The sequence below is a fragment of the Platalea leucorodia genome (genome assembly GCF_965183815.1).
Source record: "Platalea leucorodia genome assembly, chromosome: 19".
NCBI classification, from domain to species: domain Eukaryota; kingdom Metazoa; phylum Chordata; class Aves; order Pelecaniformes; family Threskiornithidae; genus Platalea; species Platalea leucorodia.
Genome location: NC_138841.1, coordinates 280,278 through 295,558, shown reverse-complemented (window position 1 = coordinate 295,558; position 15,281 = coordinate 280,278). Strand labels below are relative to the sequence as shown.

The following is a 15,281-nucleotide window of genomic DNA, read 5'->3' as shown; positions in this document are numbered from 1 at the left end:
ATTCCCCCTCCCCACCCTGCTCTGAATGCAGGATGAGGCTCCTTCCCTCAAAAGCTCTGATATTCCACTTGAATTCATGTCCCTATCAGCTCAACACAGCATTTCTTGCTACAAGGAAGTGAGCAGCTCTTCAGCAAACCCTTCCCAATAAGCTTTGGAGGAACATGACCAAACACACAGCTGCAGGTGTCCTAAAAGTTTATTGCTGCCCGCTTAGTACAGGCGCTGGGGCTTCCCCATGGTGCTCTTGATATACAAAGCACGCACGTTCTGCCAGTTCTTCTTCAGCAAGGACACCAGAAAGTTGATGGCCAGGTGGATGTTGTAGACGAGTTCATCTTCTGTCATCTTCACGTGACCGACGGCCACAGCCAGACAGAGCACCTGGGGAACACAGACACCAGGGTCACTCATGCAGGTAGAGGTTTTGCAGGGAAATGAAGGATTACAGCTAAGTGACTGACAAAGCAGCCTAGGGCTGACTGAAACTCATCAGGGTATCAAATTATCTCATGCTCTGTCAGCTGGATGTGACTTCTCCAGCTTATCCATGGGTGTTTCCACAGAGCTTGTTATATTTGGCATGTGGCACCCATGAACATGTCTGGTAGCATCTGGATGCCATCTCTGAACAACAGCTTGCTGCCTCAGAGTGCAGAGGTGACTTACAGAAGGCAGCAAGCACCAATGCCTCCCAGAGACAAGGACCAGTAAGGACGTCTAACGCGCTGTGCTGGAGCAGGAGCAGACCTCTGGTTTAACTCTGCTCCCACACCCTGCTCATTAGGCGGCGTCAGCATGTGCCCTGCAAACCGCTAACCCGGCGCAGCACAGATGATTAACTCCAAACTTCACTGCTAAGTGTGGCGCCAGCTTCACTTTTTGTTTTGGGCACCAGCCACCAGCCCTTTCTTTCTGCACATAAGACACAGAGAGGCCAAGCCTCTGTCTGCCAGCCTCGCCGAGAAGCTTGTAAGTCCATGTTCCCCACAGGCTGAAGACAAAAGAATTTACGAGCGAGCTGACAGGCGGAGTGTCAGGACATCATTAGCTCAGTTACTTAAAATGCTCCAGCATTTGCAAACTATCACATTTGCTGTGTCCTCCCAGTTGTGCCCCCAGGCCCAGATCAGCTGGAGTCCAAGGATGCACCTCAGCTAGCAGAGCTGTTAATTCTCAGTAATACCCATGAGTCACATTTAGACGGCTGACACAAGATTAAAATGCCTGAACAGGGTTATTTTGGTTTTATGGAGTCAGCTTGCCTTGACATCTCTTGACAGCAAGAGCAGATATCTACAGAGCTGCTCCAAAGTTCACTTGCAGAGTCAAGTCCCAGACTTGCCTCTGGAAAAGCGCTGCTGCATGCGCAGACCCACGGGGGCATGCCTGGCCCACGGGCCCCACCCTGCAAGTGTCACCACTTACTCTAAGAAGCATTAATTATGACTGATTGTGCTCAGCATTGAAACATCAAGATCATCTCCTAATCATTTGCTCTAAGATTTTTTTAACGACAGATAAATTACTCCTTTCCAGCTAGCAGCTGAATGCTCCCGGGACTTGTCTCCCTTTGCTGCAGAGGAGAGCACTGGATGCTTCTCACTGGCTGCTGTTTTAGGAAGACACTCGAGGGACACCTACAGCCCAGACCGGAGATTGCAGCCACATACAAGTGACCACCCACCACAAATAACCCTTATGTATGTAGCTGCCTGGGAGAGAAAAAGCCCTGCTTTACCTTCTTCATCTGAAATTTGATGGTAGATTTGACCTCATCAACTTTGGCCACCAGGTTCTCGTTGTGAGTGAGGAGAGAAGGGAATTTGCCGGCTTTGTTCAGACCTGGACCAAGGATTCGAGGAATCTGCTTGATCAAGGACTCGGAAGCCAGGAAGGCATCGTACTTCTTGGCTGTGAGGAGAGAACCACTGTAGGTAAGGACAGACTCTCAGCTCCTACACCAAGCTTGAAACTAACAGCTCAGCCCAGGCCGTGCTGCTCCATTTCCCTCACATGTGCACTTCCACATTCCCAGCGTCCTGACTAGCTGAACCTAAGCACTTTTTACTAATATTATATTAGAAATTACTCCCGTCACACCAGCCAAGCCTGCCAGCACTCAGCTTCACATGCTAACAGCAGTCCCATGCTCTTACTGTACGTAGTTCATTTCCCTGAAGCATTTGTTGAGCCACAGGTCACCAATGCTGAACTCTGAGCTCTACCAGGAGCCTCCTACTGCAGCCTGTGCACGTGTGGGTGGACTGATCTATCACACACCTCAGAGAGGCTTAGCTAGCAACTGTGGTATCCTATATAATTTCCTAATTGCATAGGGTTCCATGGCTAATTATGGATTGAGTGGGAATTTTTTCTTGTCTGCCTAAGATATGTATCAAAATGACTTTGACTTTGCAGGGAGGGAAGGATTTTCTCTCTTACCAAGCAAAACCAAGCAAATTTCCTTCTCTTCATTTAAGTACTGCAGGACTAAATCAAACTTTTCCCTCCAGCTTTACTTGGCTTTTGCTGCACGCCAGCTCCCTGACCAGGCAAGTGAGGAACACCAGCTAATGATGAAACTTTCAGGGAGACCGGAACAATTTTCCTGTATCCCTTCCTTCCGAAGGAGGGGCAATCAATCTCACTCCTGGAGAGCTGACCTGTCAGACCTTCTGCACTCCTAACAGATTGTTGGCTCTTCTGGGTAGTTTCTAGACAGATTTCTGTACTTCAGGCTGACTCTGGTCAATTTTCTATTCCCATAACATGGAAATCATAGAAGCATAGAATCATTAAGGTTGGAAAAGACCCTTAAGATGATCGAGTCCAACCGTTAACCTATCACTTCCAAGTCCACCACTAAACCATGTCCTCATGTGAGCACAAGAAAAACCGTCCCACTTACCCAGCCCCTCCCAACTTAACCAGGGTACTCTGAGTCCAATCCACACCACCACTCACCCAGCTTCTTCACCAGCTTCTTGTTTTTGTTGAGTTTCTTCAGTGCTTCTATGTCCATGTGAGGGATGTCAACTGCTTTGGCCTCATCGCAGTGCTGCTGGTCCCCCAGCAAGCAGACCGAGAACTTGGGCCGTGGAGTTGACTTCAGCCTGGGGACAGAAGGTCCAAATTACTATGAACCACCAGTGCCACACACACTTCCATGGGAGCCATCATGGAGATACCTTACCACAGCGCCTGGGAATCTTCCTCCACAGCTTCTAACCTGCCTTCTCCAGCAGGCCGGTGGGGACAGCACAGCGGCCTCCCACACCTCCCCTCATGTTTTAAGACCCAGGGTAGGGGTCCGTCCAGCCGCACCCACTTAGCTGGGGCGGTCTGAACTACCCGAGCGGTTCAGTGCTGCGTCCTCCTGCCATGGCAGCCGGCCTGCCCCGGGGCAGAGCCCGGTGGCGGGGGGGCGCAGGCTGAAGGCTGGGTGGGAGCAAGAGGATGCCGAACCTGACGGTGCCGGAGAACCGCTTGTCTTTCTGCGGATCGTAGTTCTTCAGGCTGATCTGCAGCTCCACCGTCTCCACAAACCTGAGGGAGGGGAGAGAAAAGCGGCGCAGGTGAGGGCCCAGCCGGGCTGGAGGGGAGCGAGACCCCGGCCGAGCGCCGGGGCCTGTGACGCGCGCGGTCCTGCCACAGCGCCGGGCTCTTACTTGCGCTTCTTGGTCCTGCTGCCCTGCAGCACCTCCTTCACCGCCTCGTACAGGGTGTCGCGGGAAACCTTGCTGCTGCGGGGGGGGGGGGGGGGGAAGACAAGGCGGGCTCAGGGCTGACCCCGCCTGGGCCTCCTGCAGGCCGCGGGGACAAGGCCCCTGAGCCCACCCGCGCTCCCCCTCGACCGCCCCCCGCCATCGGCCCCCGCCGCCCGCACCCCATCAATAGTCCGGACCGGCCCGCGGCCGCTCGCCGGGCGCGGATGGCGGCGGATGGCGCGGCTAGCCAGCACCCACCTCATCGCGGCGGCTGCCCGGGACCGAAAGGGCGGGGCTCTACCATGCGAGCTATAAATAGGGGTGGATCTCGCGAGACTCCGCGGCGTGGCGCCATGCTTGGAGTGGCGGAGTGTGGCACGGCGTGGCCGCCATGTTGGGCGTGGCCGCCATGTTGGGAGTGGCGGAGCCTGGCACAGTATGACCGCCACGCTGGGAGGGGCGGAGAGTCGTGCTGGAGGGCCGTACCGGCTTCCCCGGCTCTGGGCTCCCCTCAGCGGGCAGTTCCCTGTCCGCATCTCCTTCGCTGTTAAATGAATGGCTGTGGTCTCTTTGCTTCCTGTCTCAGGCTACCAGGCCAGGAGCTCCTCCATCGCTTCGCAGCGCATCCCGGGAGCCTCGGCCTCCCCTCAGCAGCCGCCGGAAAGGAGACGGGCCGCAGCCCCTGCCCCAGGAACTCCCAGGGCACAACGCCTTGCTGCTGGGACAGGTTCCCCCTCTTGGGCTTCAGTGCTATAAAACCGCCTCATGACGTTTACGCGGGTAGGCCCGCGCTGAAGGCCGGCGCGGCCCCCGAGGGCAAGCTGTGCCCTTGGGCCTCGGTGTTGGCACCGCGCATGCGCTGCCAGGCTGCGCGCACGCCCATTGGCTGCCCAGCGCGTTCGGCCTTCCCAAACCGGCCCTGCCCGCCCAGCCCCGGGGGGTGGTGCCCCGGAACCTGGGTGGCGGGCTGCGGCAGGCTGGGGCGCGGCGCTGGGTGCTGTCGCTGTGCGGGTTGCGGGGCGGGGCGAGCAGAGGCCGGGCCCCGGTGCATGGCGGTCAGGCGGCGGACTCGGCCCCGGCGGGTTTCCTCAGGTCGGTGCCAGTGGTGGTGGGGGAGGCCTGAGGGGAGGGGGGACATGGCGGCCGAGGGGCAGTCGGGCCCCGGCGAGCTGCTGCCGCCGCCACCCCCCTGGCGAACACCACGGGGCGGGGGGAGCCGCCATGTCCCCGCCACTCCCGGGGCACCTGAGCTTGCCCCGCCCCGCCGCTCCCGTCAGGCCTCGCCATGGCGCCAGGCCCTGCCCTGCCCTGCCCTGTCCCCAGCCCGCCCTGACGCGGGAGGCACGTCCCCTGTCACCGCCTGGGTGGCTTTACACCGCAGCCTACACCTGGCTTTCCTCAGGCAGAGCCTGCCCCATCCCTTCCAGGAGGTGGCACCCCCTCCAGCAGCACTGACATCCGTTTGCATGGCAGCCATGGCAGGTCAAAACGGGCCTCGATTCCCCAGCGATCCTGCTGGGACGGGGTCTTCGCTGGGAAACGAGCTGCGATGCCTCTCAGGAGGTGTCAGCCCTAAAAGCAGGCAGAATCTGCTGCAGCTGGAGAGGAGCTGTCTGTCGGGTGTAGGGAGCACTTGGGTTAGAGGGCACTAAGCGTGGCACAAAGCCTGGCTGCACCCTTGGGTGCTGCAGTGACAGACAGAGCAGTCAGGCTTGTTCCTAGAAATCAAAATGATAAAATATTAGGCTATCTCAGAGATTACTGATGAAGAATCCACTGCAGCTGCTTTTAAAGATAATCTATCAGCAGAGTGCCTCTTTAGCAAAATGTTCTCATGGGGCTGTGGATGTTTTAACATCATCTGCTTATAGCCTGAAATTCCATTCCTCAGAAGGCTGGGAATTAGACAGGAAAGGGAGGAGAGAATGAGGATGCTTCCAGGGACGAAGCTCATCATCCTGCCCCTGTCTCTTGCAGTACAGGACACCCTCAGCCTGTAGGTTCAGACTTCAAAGTACTCAGAAACCTTTTCTGCAGATCGTTTGGAGGATGGGAAGGGCTTGAATGTGGCATTTACACTATCTCTAAAAAGCATCTGTCAGTTCACTGGCTTGATAAGCTTTATCTTGTATTTGTGGAATAGGTTGTTAGCTCTGCCTGCCATTGGTATGGGAAGGGTGCATCTTTTGTCCAGTTTAATCCTTTGTAATCTCCAGAATAATTTGTCATTCAAGCCTTTCTTAATGTGCAAAAGTGAGTATACATGTGTTGGGAGAAAATAAAATTTGAATTGTCCTTTTTATTTAAGGCTTGCAACAAAGAAAACAGCTCACTGTTCCACAAACCTCTTGCTCTGGGTCCCGGTGCTCTCTGCGAGCACACTGAGCAAAGTGAAACTCATGTCTGAGGACCAGTCATTGGGGCAGGATGGAGAGCTTGGGCTTGCAAGCAGTGACCCTTAGTGATGGGACAACAGCCTACATTCAGCAGGCTGTCAAAGGTAAGAGTTCCTTTGGGCTGTGAAGTCTGAAGTCTCTTGATTGACCCTGTGAGATTAAAGTCAGAGTTATCAAAAGTGTCTTCATGGCACACGAACTGTCATAGATCTTGTATGGTCGCTTTGTACAGGAAGCTAGCAACTGTCTGTTAGATTTGCGCAGAAGAGCAACGCAGCAGAAATAAAACATGCCTCTGGTTTGGAAATACAGCTTTGGAGATGGGAGAGCTGTTGCTGTAGAAAATGAAGGTTCTGTTCAGACTAGAATGAGCCCTGTTCTCTCCAGGGTTACTGAGGAAACAGAGTTCACACTATGGCCTGCAGGACTCTATTCAACCAGAACTTCCCCTGAAGCTAAGCAGGATGTTTTACTTCACTGAGATGCATAGAATTTGGTTCATAGTAGTGCTTTTCTCACTCAGAGGGGTGCTGAGCTCAGCATTGGTTAACTGAAGCGATATCAGTGCCAAATTCAACACCTGCCCTTATTTTGGTGTTAGTGAGGTGCTGCTTCTTTCACCACCCACTGTTCCTGAGAAAAGGAACACGCTGTTTCCCAGCCTGCAGAACAGGACAGTTGAGTTGCGAGGTTTCATGTCCTGGGGACTGCTCTCTTGATTTCTTTCTGTGTGAACTCACTGCAAGTTTATTACATGTGTGTAGTTGGACTATCTTGAAAACCACTAGGTTTTGTGACCCCCACAAACATTGTGCACCAGGTGAAAGCAACCTGGATTCCTCATGGTAAAGTGAGATAGAGCAATGTCCTCTCTGCATGAAATAATTTGGTAACTAAAACATTATTATAGGGTTACTCAGAGTTACACTATTTTAAGGGTCCAATCTTCACAACACATCAAGGGTAGCAACACTTTAGGTCCCTTTAGGCCCTGTAATTTTTTTCCAAGAGTTGATCCTCCACCAAAGTAGAAGAAAATAAATCTTCAGGCCCCTGCTGATGCCGTTAAAAGCTCCTAGTTGAATTTTTCTCCAGCACAAGTGTAATTGCTTTCTACTTTAGATCCAAAACACTTAGCACACATCATTCTTTCTGCTTCTTGGCTTACAGGGCTGTGAAGGGCAGCTTGTAAACAAGTGATGACTGAGGTTCTTTGTCTTGCATCCTCCTGTTTAGGAAAGGGAGGCTCCAGCATTTCTGGGAAGTTAAGTGCCTCTATGGCTATTCAGGGGAAAGCTTGATAAATAACAGCTTATAAGTAACAGTTGTGCTGTCTTCTCTGGGACTGGTTTCCTTGAGAAGATGCAGCAAAGGGGACAGCTTGTGGGACCAGAAAGACTGGACTCTGCAGGCAGTGCTGATGACAATTTTTTAACTGTTTCAGGTGAAAAACTGATCGAAGGGAAAGTCATTGAACTTGAAGATGGGACCACAGCTTATATCCATCAGGTGACAGTTCAGAAAGGTGAGGACCATAAATTCACCTTTTTCTTTTTAGAAGGACGTTGTAGAGGTAACTGCAATTGTCTGTGTTCCAACAATCGGGTTCCTCTATTAGCTCTAGCTTTAAGAAATCCATATAGGTGTAGGGTTTTTTTTTCTTGCCCATGGTTTTGAGGCTGAATGAGCAAGGACATAGAACATGTGATTTCCTGCAAAGTTTTTAGCAATCTGACAAGAAGGTAAATTTGCTGGTCGTGTAAGCAAATGTTTAAGTGTTGTTTCACCTGTGGGCACTCTCACAGTTGTCAGTCTCATAGATTGCAAGTCTACAAGCAAGGCCAGTAAGCTGCGTGCTGTGTTTGTGCCAACTACAGAGCCCAAATAAAGTTTGTTTCATGTGGGAGCAGTTGGACAGGAATTTCCTCTGAACTGTGAGATAATTTATTACTTCTGGAATATGTGTTTGGGGGGGAGGGTGGAGATTGTTGGAAGCAATGCTACCTTGGTCATTGACCCATCAGTCAATGTCACCTCTGAAATGAGGTGACATTAATTAATCTGAGAGGTGATGGGAATTAATTTCATGTGGCAAGCACCAGAGTGGCATATAGGAATCCTCCCCAGCCACCATAAGGTGTAAAAGGGCAGGTAGAAAGAACTCCGTTGCTCTGGGCAGTCCTCCCAAGCTCCTTGTATGCCACCTCCCTTTTCTGTTCTCAAAAGGTTGCTTGAAACCCACTTTGTCTTCCAGTAAGGTGTGTGGATTTTTTCTTTTCTTTTAGAGTCTGTGGCTTTCGAAGATGGTCAACCAGTAGCATTGGAAGATGGTAGTATGGCCTACATACATGACACAGCTAAAGGTAAAGCGTGTTCCCTGTTCTTCCCTTGGCAGCTGGAGTAGACGCTGCTAAGTGTGACAGATTTCCAAGGTGGCGTAGGTCTAGGTGGCCCAGGGAGATGAAAGAGTGCTTCGCGCTCAGCAGCTCTTTTACATTTGATTGTATTGGTTTCCTCTTGCAGAAAATTATGACCCCAGCACCTTCGAGGCTGTCCAGCTGGAGGATGCTGCCTACATACATCGTCCTGTCGTCATGCCACCTGGCAGCACCATCCTGGAAGTGCAGGCAGAAACTGGGCTAGAGGAGTTGGCTGGAGAGAAGGAAGATGATGCCTTCAATGTTGAGACCATTAATGCATTAAAGCAGTATGCCAGTAAGGTGAGGACTCAATGCTTCTTTCATGGTCTGCCAGCAGCACTGAGGGGCTGGTGTAATAGTCCACGTTTGGCCTGGGGTTTAAGTGTCCTCCCTTCATTAGTGCTTCTGTATATTTGTTTTTCAGCAATGTCAGCTTTGAGAAGAGAAACTGAACAGGGCTCCTTTGAGAGTGCCACCACTGACAGGTGGCTCACAGTTAAGGACTTAGAACGGGTCAGTTTCCTGCTGGACCCCCTAGCTAGTTCCTACAGACTGCTGGGCCTAACACCCTTAACCTGCTGCAGGCACAGATTTGGGAAGAGCGGAGAGCTGCTGTGATACAGCTTGGATTTTTTTTCTTGCTTTATATGTCCCTCCTTGAAAGTGTTTTCTTTCTGTTTGCTAGGTTTCTCATAATGCCACCTGGATATGATATTCTCTTCCACAGATGATTCAGGCAGCAGATCAAGACTAACTTTTTACATGTCAGGCTAAGTTATGGCCACTGTTCCCCATGTTGACAAAGGCCTCAAAACCCAAAATAGCTTCAGATCTTAACGTGTCGTCACTGCAGTGCTCCATATGAATGTTTTGGGTACTGCCATTTTCTCCCATCTTCATGGTGTTTTATGAGAAGGGCCTACCGGGAGTGTGCTGATATAGTGCTCAGCTGGGCAGCATTAAGATTTGCTGATGGAGATCTTTCTGCTGTGGTAGGACCAGCCTCCCCTAGCTCTCTGGAGAAGAGTGGGGTGGCACTGCTGATGTGAATGCCTTCCTGCTTCGGTTGCTCACCTGCTCCACACTGTACAGGGAGGTTTGAACAGTACTCATGCCTCTTTGCTTGTAGGTGTCTGACGAGGAAGAGGAGGGAGTGACAGACACCTGCCATATGAAGAGTGAGGATTCCAGCGACGTCCCTTCCCAGGTCTGAATTTTTCAGTGATGCATTTCTGAAACTAGGCTGAACTCCTCTTGATGCAGAGTGCTCTGCCAGCTAGTAATTAAAAAAGCTTTGTGGCTTCTCTGCAAGGTTAGCAAATATATTAGCTGCAAGTTTTACAAATGAGCTAAGTGAAGCACAGAGAGGCGAGTTATGTGTCCGAGAACACCCAGTGAGCTGGGAGGTGGGAATGGGAAATGCTCGTTCTTAGACCCCTGCCCTGTCACCTGGGTTTTACCATATGTGCACAAGTTGTGTTTGTAGGAACGTGTTTTTGTAAGGATAACTGAAGGACTGCATATGTATGGCAAGGAGGGAAATTATTTGTGCAGGCTTTGCGAAGTCTGCTGTAGTGGCTCACTGAATTGAATTCCATACGTCTCTCGGCAGGATTTGCAGGAGGAGGAAGCACACAGCAATGAGAAGGGACAGCAGGCTGGCAGTAGAGCTTTCCATTGTGGGTACAAAGGCTGTGGCCGCTTCTATACCACCGCCCACCATCTAAAGGTAAAGCAGGTAACATGCAGTCACGCAGTGCGCAGACCAGACATGTCCCCATGTTGTAGCACCAGATCAGAATGCTGCTATACAAAAGGATGAGTTGTGTGCTTGGCTCCCCAAGAGATCCAGATGTGTTAATTGGCCAAGGTGAAATCCTACAAAGAACTTCAGATTCTCTCCACCAGCTAGATTTCTCCACACTGTTTTCCTTCCTCCTTGTCTTGGACCTCATTTTAGGGACCTGTTCTTTCTTTTCCAGGTGCATGAATGTGCTCACACAGGTGACCGGCCATATATGTGCATCTTCCCAAGCTGTGGGAAAGCATTTGCTACAGGTAACAATTTCTCTTTTGAGCAAATTTTGTTTTCTCTCCAGTCCAAACCACTCTTGAGTATCAGCCCTGGCTTTTTTCCAGCAGAGTACAATGAGCATAGCTTTTAAAGCCTTCTGAGAAGGAATTGCAGCATGGGAGACTTCCTGGGACTTTATGGACAGATTAAAGGAGTCATAGGAAGAAGCTGAGTTGTTGGTGGTGTTGTGAGGCTGTTTGGATATTTCGTCCCCTTCAGCTTTGCAGACACAGGACAGACATTCAGAAATGCATGAACTGAGAGGTGGTACACCGCTTGCCATATTATTTCCTTCTTGTTATAAAATTTAATTGTAGTTTCTTTCCTGGACAGGGTACAGGCTGAAGAGCCACGTGAGAACGCATACTGGTGAGAAACCATACAAGTGTCCAGAAGACGTGTGCAGCAAAGCCTTCAAAACCTCTGGGGATCTACAGAAACACATCCGGACACACACAGGTGAGCAGTACAGGAGAAGAACTGAGCTCCCCATTGAAAGGGTCTCCAAGATAAAGTACTGCTTCAGCCTTTGTCCAGGACGTGCCTTTTTGTATCTTGGGTGAAGCAAGGCAGAACTGAAGTTGTCTTCAGAGAGAAGTAGATGGGTGGTAGTAGTAGTGCTAGGGATTCTCAACTCAGTTCCGAACAGCAGAGCAAAAGGGGTAGGGATGCCAGTGTTGGTAGAGGAAATGTGCCAGCAATTGGGTCTGATCTGAGGTCTCGTTGGTGTAATACTGTGGAGGACTGAAGGGATACAGGTGTCCAGGGCATTCCAGGTAGCTGCGTTGTAGCAGGACTCTCATCCACGTTACTCTGTCAGTGCAGGTGAGCGTCCCTTCAAGTGCCCCTTTGTGGACTGCAGCCGCTCTTTTACCACATCCAACATCCTCAAGGTTCACATCCGAACGCACACAGGCGAGCGACCGTACATGTGTCCGGAGCCCAACTGCGGAAGGGGCTTCACCAGTGCCACCAATTACAAGAACCACATGAGAATCCACACAGGTAAGAGGAGGAGATGGTGAAATGCAGACAGCTCCTCTCCAGTCAGTTGGCTGCACTGACAGCTTGTGGCAGCAGGGAAATCTGTGGGACTGAAATGGTGCTTTCCAGGCCAGGCATTGTGGGGGTAGATCTGGGAGTGGCCAGTGAGTTAAAGGAAATAGGAATTGCTTTATTGGGCTGATTATTGTTCCACCTGTTCCAGTGCTCTGTCTCCAGCTATTCCCTCTTGATGGGAAATCCCTTCCCATAGCATGAGGAGGGTGAGTGGGTTAAGCTCTGCTCTGTGGCCTCTGCCCTAGGAGAGAAGCCCTACATATGCACTGTGCCGGGCTGTGGAAAGCGCTTCACAGAGTACTCCAGCCTCTACAAGCACCACGTGGTCCACACGCACTGCAAGCCCTACGCCTGCAATAGTTGTGGGAAGACCTACCGCCAGACCTCCACGCTGGCCATGCACAAGCGCAGCAGCCACAGCGAGCTGGAGGCCACGGAGGAGAGCGAACAGGCCCTCTACGAACAGCAGCAGCTGGAGGGTGAGCAACCACTCTGCCATCCCCTGTGGCTTGGGTCAGGCCTTGCAGCAATGGGGAGAGAGATGACACCAAGGGCCTGCAGCCGCTCCCGTCTCTCACACCCAAGTCTGTGCTGTGGCCTCCTGCCTCCCCCATCAAACCGAGATATGTGTTACAGACAAGAGAAAAGGGCTCCCCATGGTCCTTGCTGTATGTCACGGACTAGGAGTGCACTCCTGCCCATTCTGTAGTACAGGGAGAGGTAAAGACCCTTCTTCCCAGGCCAGTACTTGGCTGTTGTCATCATGCCCTTGTGCTCTTCTGTGCTGGCCCTTCAGGCAACAGGCAGGTCCTGGGGTCAGGTGTGTGCTTTCGTGCTCTGATGAGTGCTTCTCTCACCCCTTTTGCTCTTCCCCTTCGCTGACTCAGCTGCTGCTGCTGACAGAGGCTCCCCCCTGAAGAGCCAGCATATTGCTTTCCTGTCAGAGATGGAGGAAGAGGAAGATGATGATGATATGCCTACGCAGGTCTCACTTATGTCTCAGGATGGGACAGAGCAGGTATGGACACGGACAGCCTCGGGCATGTTGGGGACAACAGTTAACCGAGTAAGATTCTGCCTCTACCCAGCCTTGGTGTTCTCTTTAAGGCTTTTTTCAGCATAAAACAGACCCTGGGGCTTCTTGGGCTCTGTCTGTCATGAGGGCTCCCTCCTTACAGCCTTACCCCACTGCTGCCGTCTTGATGTGGAGGGTAAAGAATGGGCCTCTGGTCCACAACTCGCCTTCTTGCTGGATGGGGTCTTGCAGGCGTTTGCCCAGGCTTGTGTGCAGTGCCCGGCAGCCCTCACCTTCTGGACAGCTGTTGAGAGGCAGCTCCCAATCTCTGCTGACACAGGCTGGATTTGAAGGTTGTTTTTTCATCATTTGTATACAGCAGTGCTTTTCTTGTACTTCCTTCCACCAGCTGCCCGTGTGCTGACTAGGAAAAACTCCCTTCTGTGGCATGGGGCAAAGGAAACAGCTGCTACGAGTAACACTTGTTTCCTTTTAGTCTGAGACGCTCCCTGCTGCAGCAGTGCACAAGCTGTCCCTTCAAAGCCTGGAGAGAACATGCTAAATGGGAAGGGGAGGTGTGGTAGAAGGGGAGGGGCTGGAGACCTGAGGTCTGTGATTCTCTATCAGTTCTGTCCATGACCCTGGGCAAAGTCCTTGGAGTTCTCTGTGCCCTAGGTCATGCATGCAGAGGAGGAGAGAATATTTCATCCTTCCTGGGACCTTTGCGTGGCTAAACTCAGGAGTTGCATAAGGCTTCCTGAGAAGCCATCCTGGCTGAGAGCATCTGCTGTTATCCCACCCAGGTCAGTTTGTCACAGGAAGACCTGCAGGCCCTGGGCAGTGCAGTCAGTATGGTGACGCAGAGCGGTGCCCTCCCCATGCCCGAGGAAGAGCTGGCAGGTGGTGACACACACACTGTGACTGTGGCCAGCACGGATGGCACTGAGACACAGCCAGTACAGACAAAACTGGGACCTTCCCTTTTCCTTGCAGAGAAACAGCCTGCTAGAAGGGAATTGCATTTTCTTTCAAAACACAATTGTTTTTTATCTCAACTTTCCTTAGGTTACCTTAATCTCTTCTGGGGCAGTCATGTCTGAAGAATCAGCCATTACATCCCTCAGTCATCAGCAGGTGGCATTGCTGGCTACAGCCAACGGCACCCACATCGCAGTGCAGGTACTGTACAGCTCCTGGCACGTTCCCCTTCATTCCCCCATCCACCCACTGGCTTCAGCACTTACCCTCTTGCTCTGTTGCACCTCTTCTTGCCCAGGGTGCTTGCTCCTTAATTCCCAGATGCCCTGTGTGTAGAGGAGAGCAGGGACGTGCTCCTTGGATTGCAGAATGCTCCTTTGTAAACAGCCTTTCCCCATTGTAGCTGTGTCTCTCTGCCCTGCCGCCTTCTCCCTGTGTCACCCACTGCCAATCCCTTGTACTTCTGTCCTGCTGGGGGCTGCCCTGAGCGAGCCCACACCTCCTGAGCCGAACTTTTGGGAAGACAGCATTCTCTCTCTCCCTTTCCTCCACTAGTTAGAAGAGCAGCAGAGCCTGGAGGAAGCCATCAGCATGGCCGCAGCAGCAATCCAGCATGAACCTGTAACACTTGACGCAGCCGTGTCTGAGAATGGGTGCTGAGACCCTGCAGAGCCTCCCAGGCAGGGAGAGCAGGCAGCCCGAGCCTGTTTTCCACAGGGGCGTTGGGAGCTGCAGGAACCGGGCCAGCTGGCACACAGAAGTGTGGTACACAAGCGAGGGAAGGTGTCTGAGACCAGTGGCCAGTGTGTGCACCACGCAGGTGGTGAGAGCTGATGCCAGCAGCATTGGGCTACTGGAGTGGCTCTTCTCTCCAAGGAGGGATGTCAAAGATACTTGGCTGCTGCCTTCTGGAGGCTCTGCTGTCTTCCTGGGCTCTGAGCAGCAACTTTCCTGCTCCTTGCCTCGGGCACCGACTCCCTCTGTCTGGAGGAGATGGCAGGTTGTGTCTCCTAGTATTTATTTATGGTTAAGATTTCTAAGACCTGCCAGTCTTCTGCAGTAGAGGTGGAGCCACAGAGATTTCAGCAGTCTCTGGGAGTGCAGAATATTTTTGGAGAGGCACTTCCTGCCCTCTCCCTCTAGGAATGGTCCAAAAGCTTACCTTTCCTGTCCACCCCTCCAGGTAAGGGACAAGTGGGCAGCATATGCACAGAAGCAATAAAGCCCCATCAAAGCTGGGCTTTTCAGCCCAGGCTGTCCTGGGCTCAGTGTCTGGAGTGGTGACCAGTTCCTGACACTGGAGTGAGCGCTTGGGCTGGCTCCAACAGTGATTCTCCCATCTCTATCACACTCTGCTCTCAAGCAGACTTCCTTGGCAGACAGTGCTGTGGAGCAGAGCAAGGCGCTCCCTCCACTGAAACCAAACAGCACTTGTTGGGGGCTGAGCTAGACTTGGATGTAAATACTGAGTTGAAATAAAAACAAATTAAAAATGTTCTTTTTTAAAAAAAAAAGGACCCTTCTCTCTTTCAGTCCCTGGGGCCAGTGGTTGGCAGGGGGTGGGATGGATGTTACTGTTTTGCAGAGGTAAGGATTAAGGAAGTTCAGACGACCTGTTGAATTGACCGA

General features: G+C 52.0%; 2 protein-coding genes across 7 annotated transcripts; one reads left to right on the top strand and one right to left on the bottom strand.

Annotated features, from left to right (window-relative positions):
• Positions 1-181: 181 nt before the first annotated feature.
• Positions 182-4,246, bottom strand: RPL10A (ribosomal protein L10a; the record flags this gene model as incomplete). 2 transcript variants are annotated; one of them, XM_082330392.1, is made up of 6 exons in its annotated part: positions 182-384; positions 1,742-1,914; positions 2,968-3,116; positions 3,469-3,549; positions 3,672-3,746; positions 3,969-4,246. In XM_082330392.1, the coding sequence occupies 6 exons, from the start codon at positions 4,244-4,246 to the stop codon at positions 214-216; spliced, it is 927 nt and encodes a 308-aa protein (XP_082186518.1). In that variant the 3' UTR covers positions 182-213. The 2 variants fall into 2 exon arrangements, with proteins under 2 accessions (XP_082186518.1, XP_082186519.1); XM_082330393.1 differs by lacking the exon at positions 3,672-3,746.
• Positions 4,247-4,350: 104 nt separating this feature from the next.
• Positions 4,351-15,103, top strand: ZNF76 (zinc finger protein 76). Of its 5 annotated transcripts, none has more exons than XM_082330390.1 (15): positions 4,351-4,437; positions 6,019-6,210; positions 7,551-7,631; positions 8,392-8,469; positions 8,630-8,826; positions 9,656-9,733; positions 10,139-10,255; positions 10,509-10,584; positions 10,934-11,059; positions 11,426-11,605; positions 11,905-12,138; positions 12,296-12,379; positions 12,547-12,677; positions 13,740-13,853; positions 14,208-15,103. In XM_082330390.1, the coding sequence occupies exons 2-15, from the start codon at positions 6,138-6,140 to the stop codon at positions 14,310-14,312; spliced, it is 1,674 nt and encodes a 557-aa protein (XP_082186516.1). In that variant the 5' UTR covers positions 4,351-4,437; positions 6,019-6,137; the 3' UTR covers positions 14,313-15,103. The 5 variants fall into 5 exon arrangements, 4 of the variants coding, with proteins under 4 accessions (XP_082186516.1, XP_082186515.1, XP_082186514.1 ...); XM_082330389.1 differs by having other exon boundaries at positions 4,422-4,490; XM_082330388.1 differs by lacking the exon at positions 4,351-4,437 and adding an exon at positions 4,670-4,802.
• The last annotated feature ends 178 nt before the right edge of the window (positions 15,104-15,281 follow it).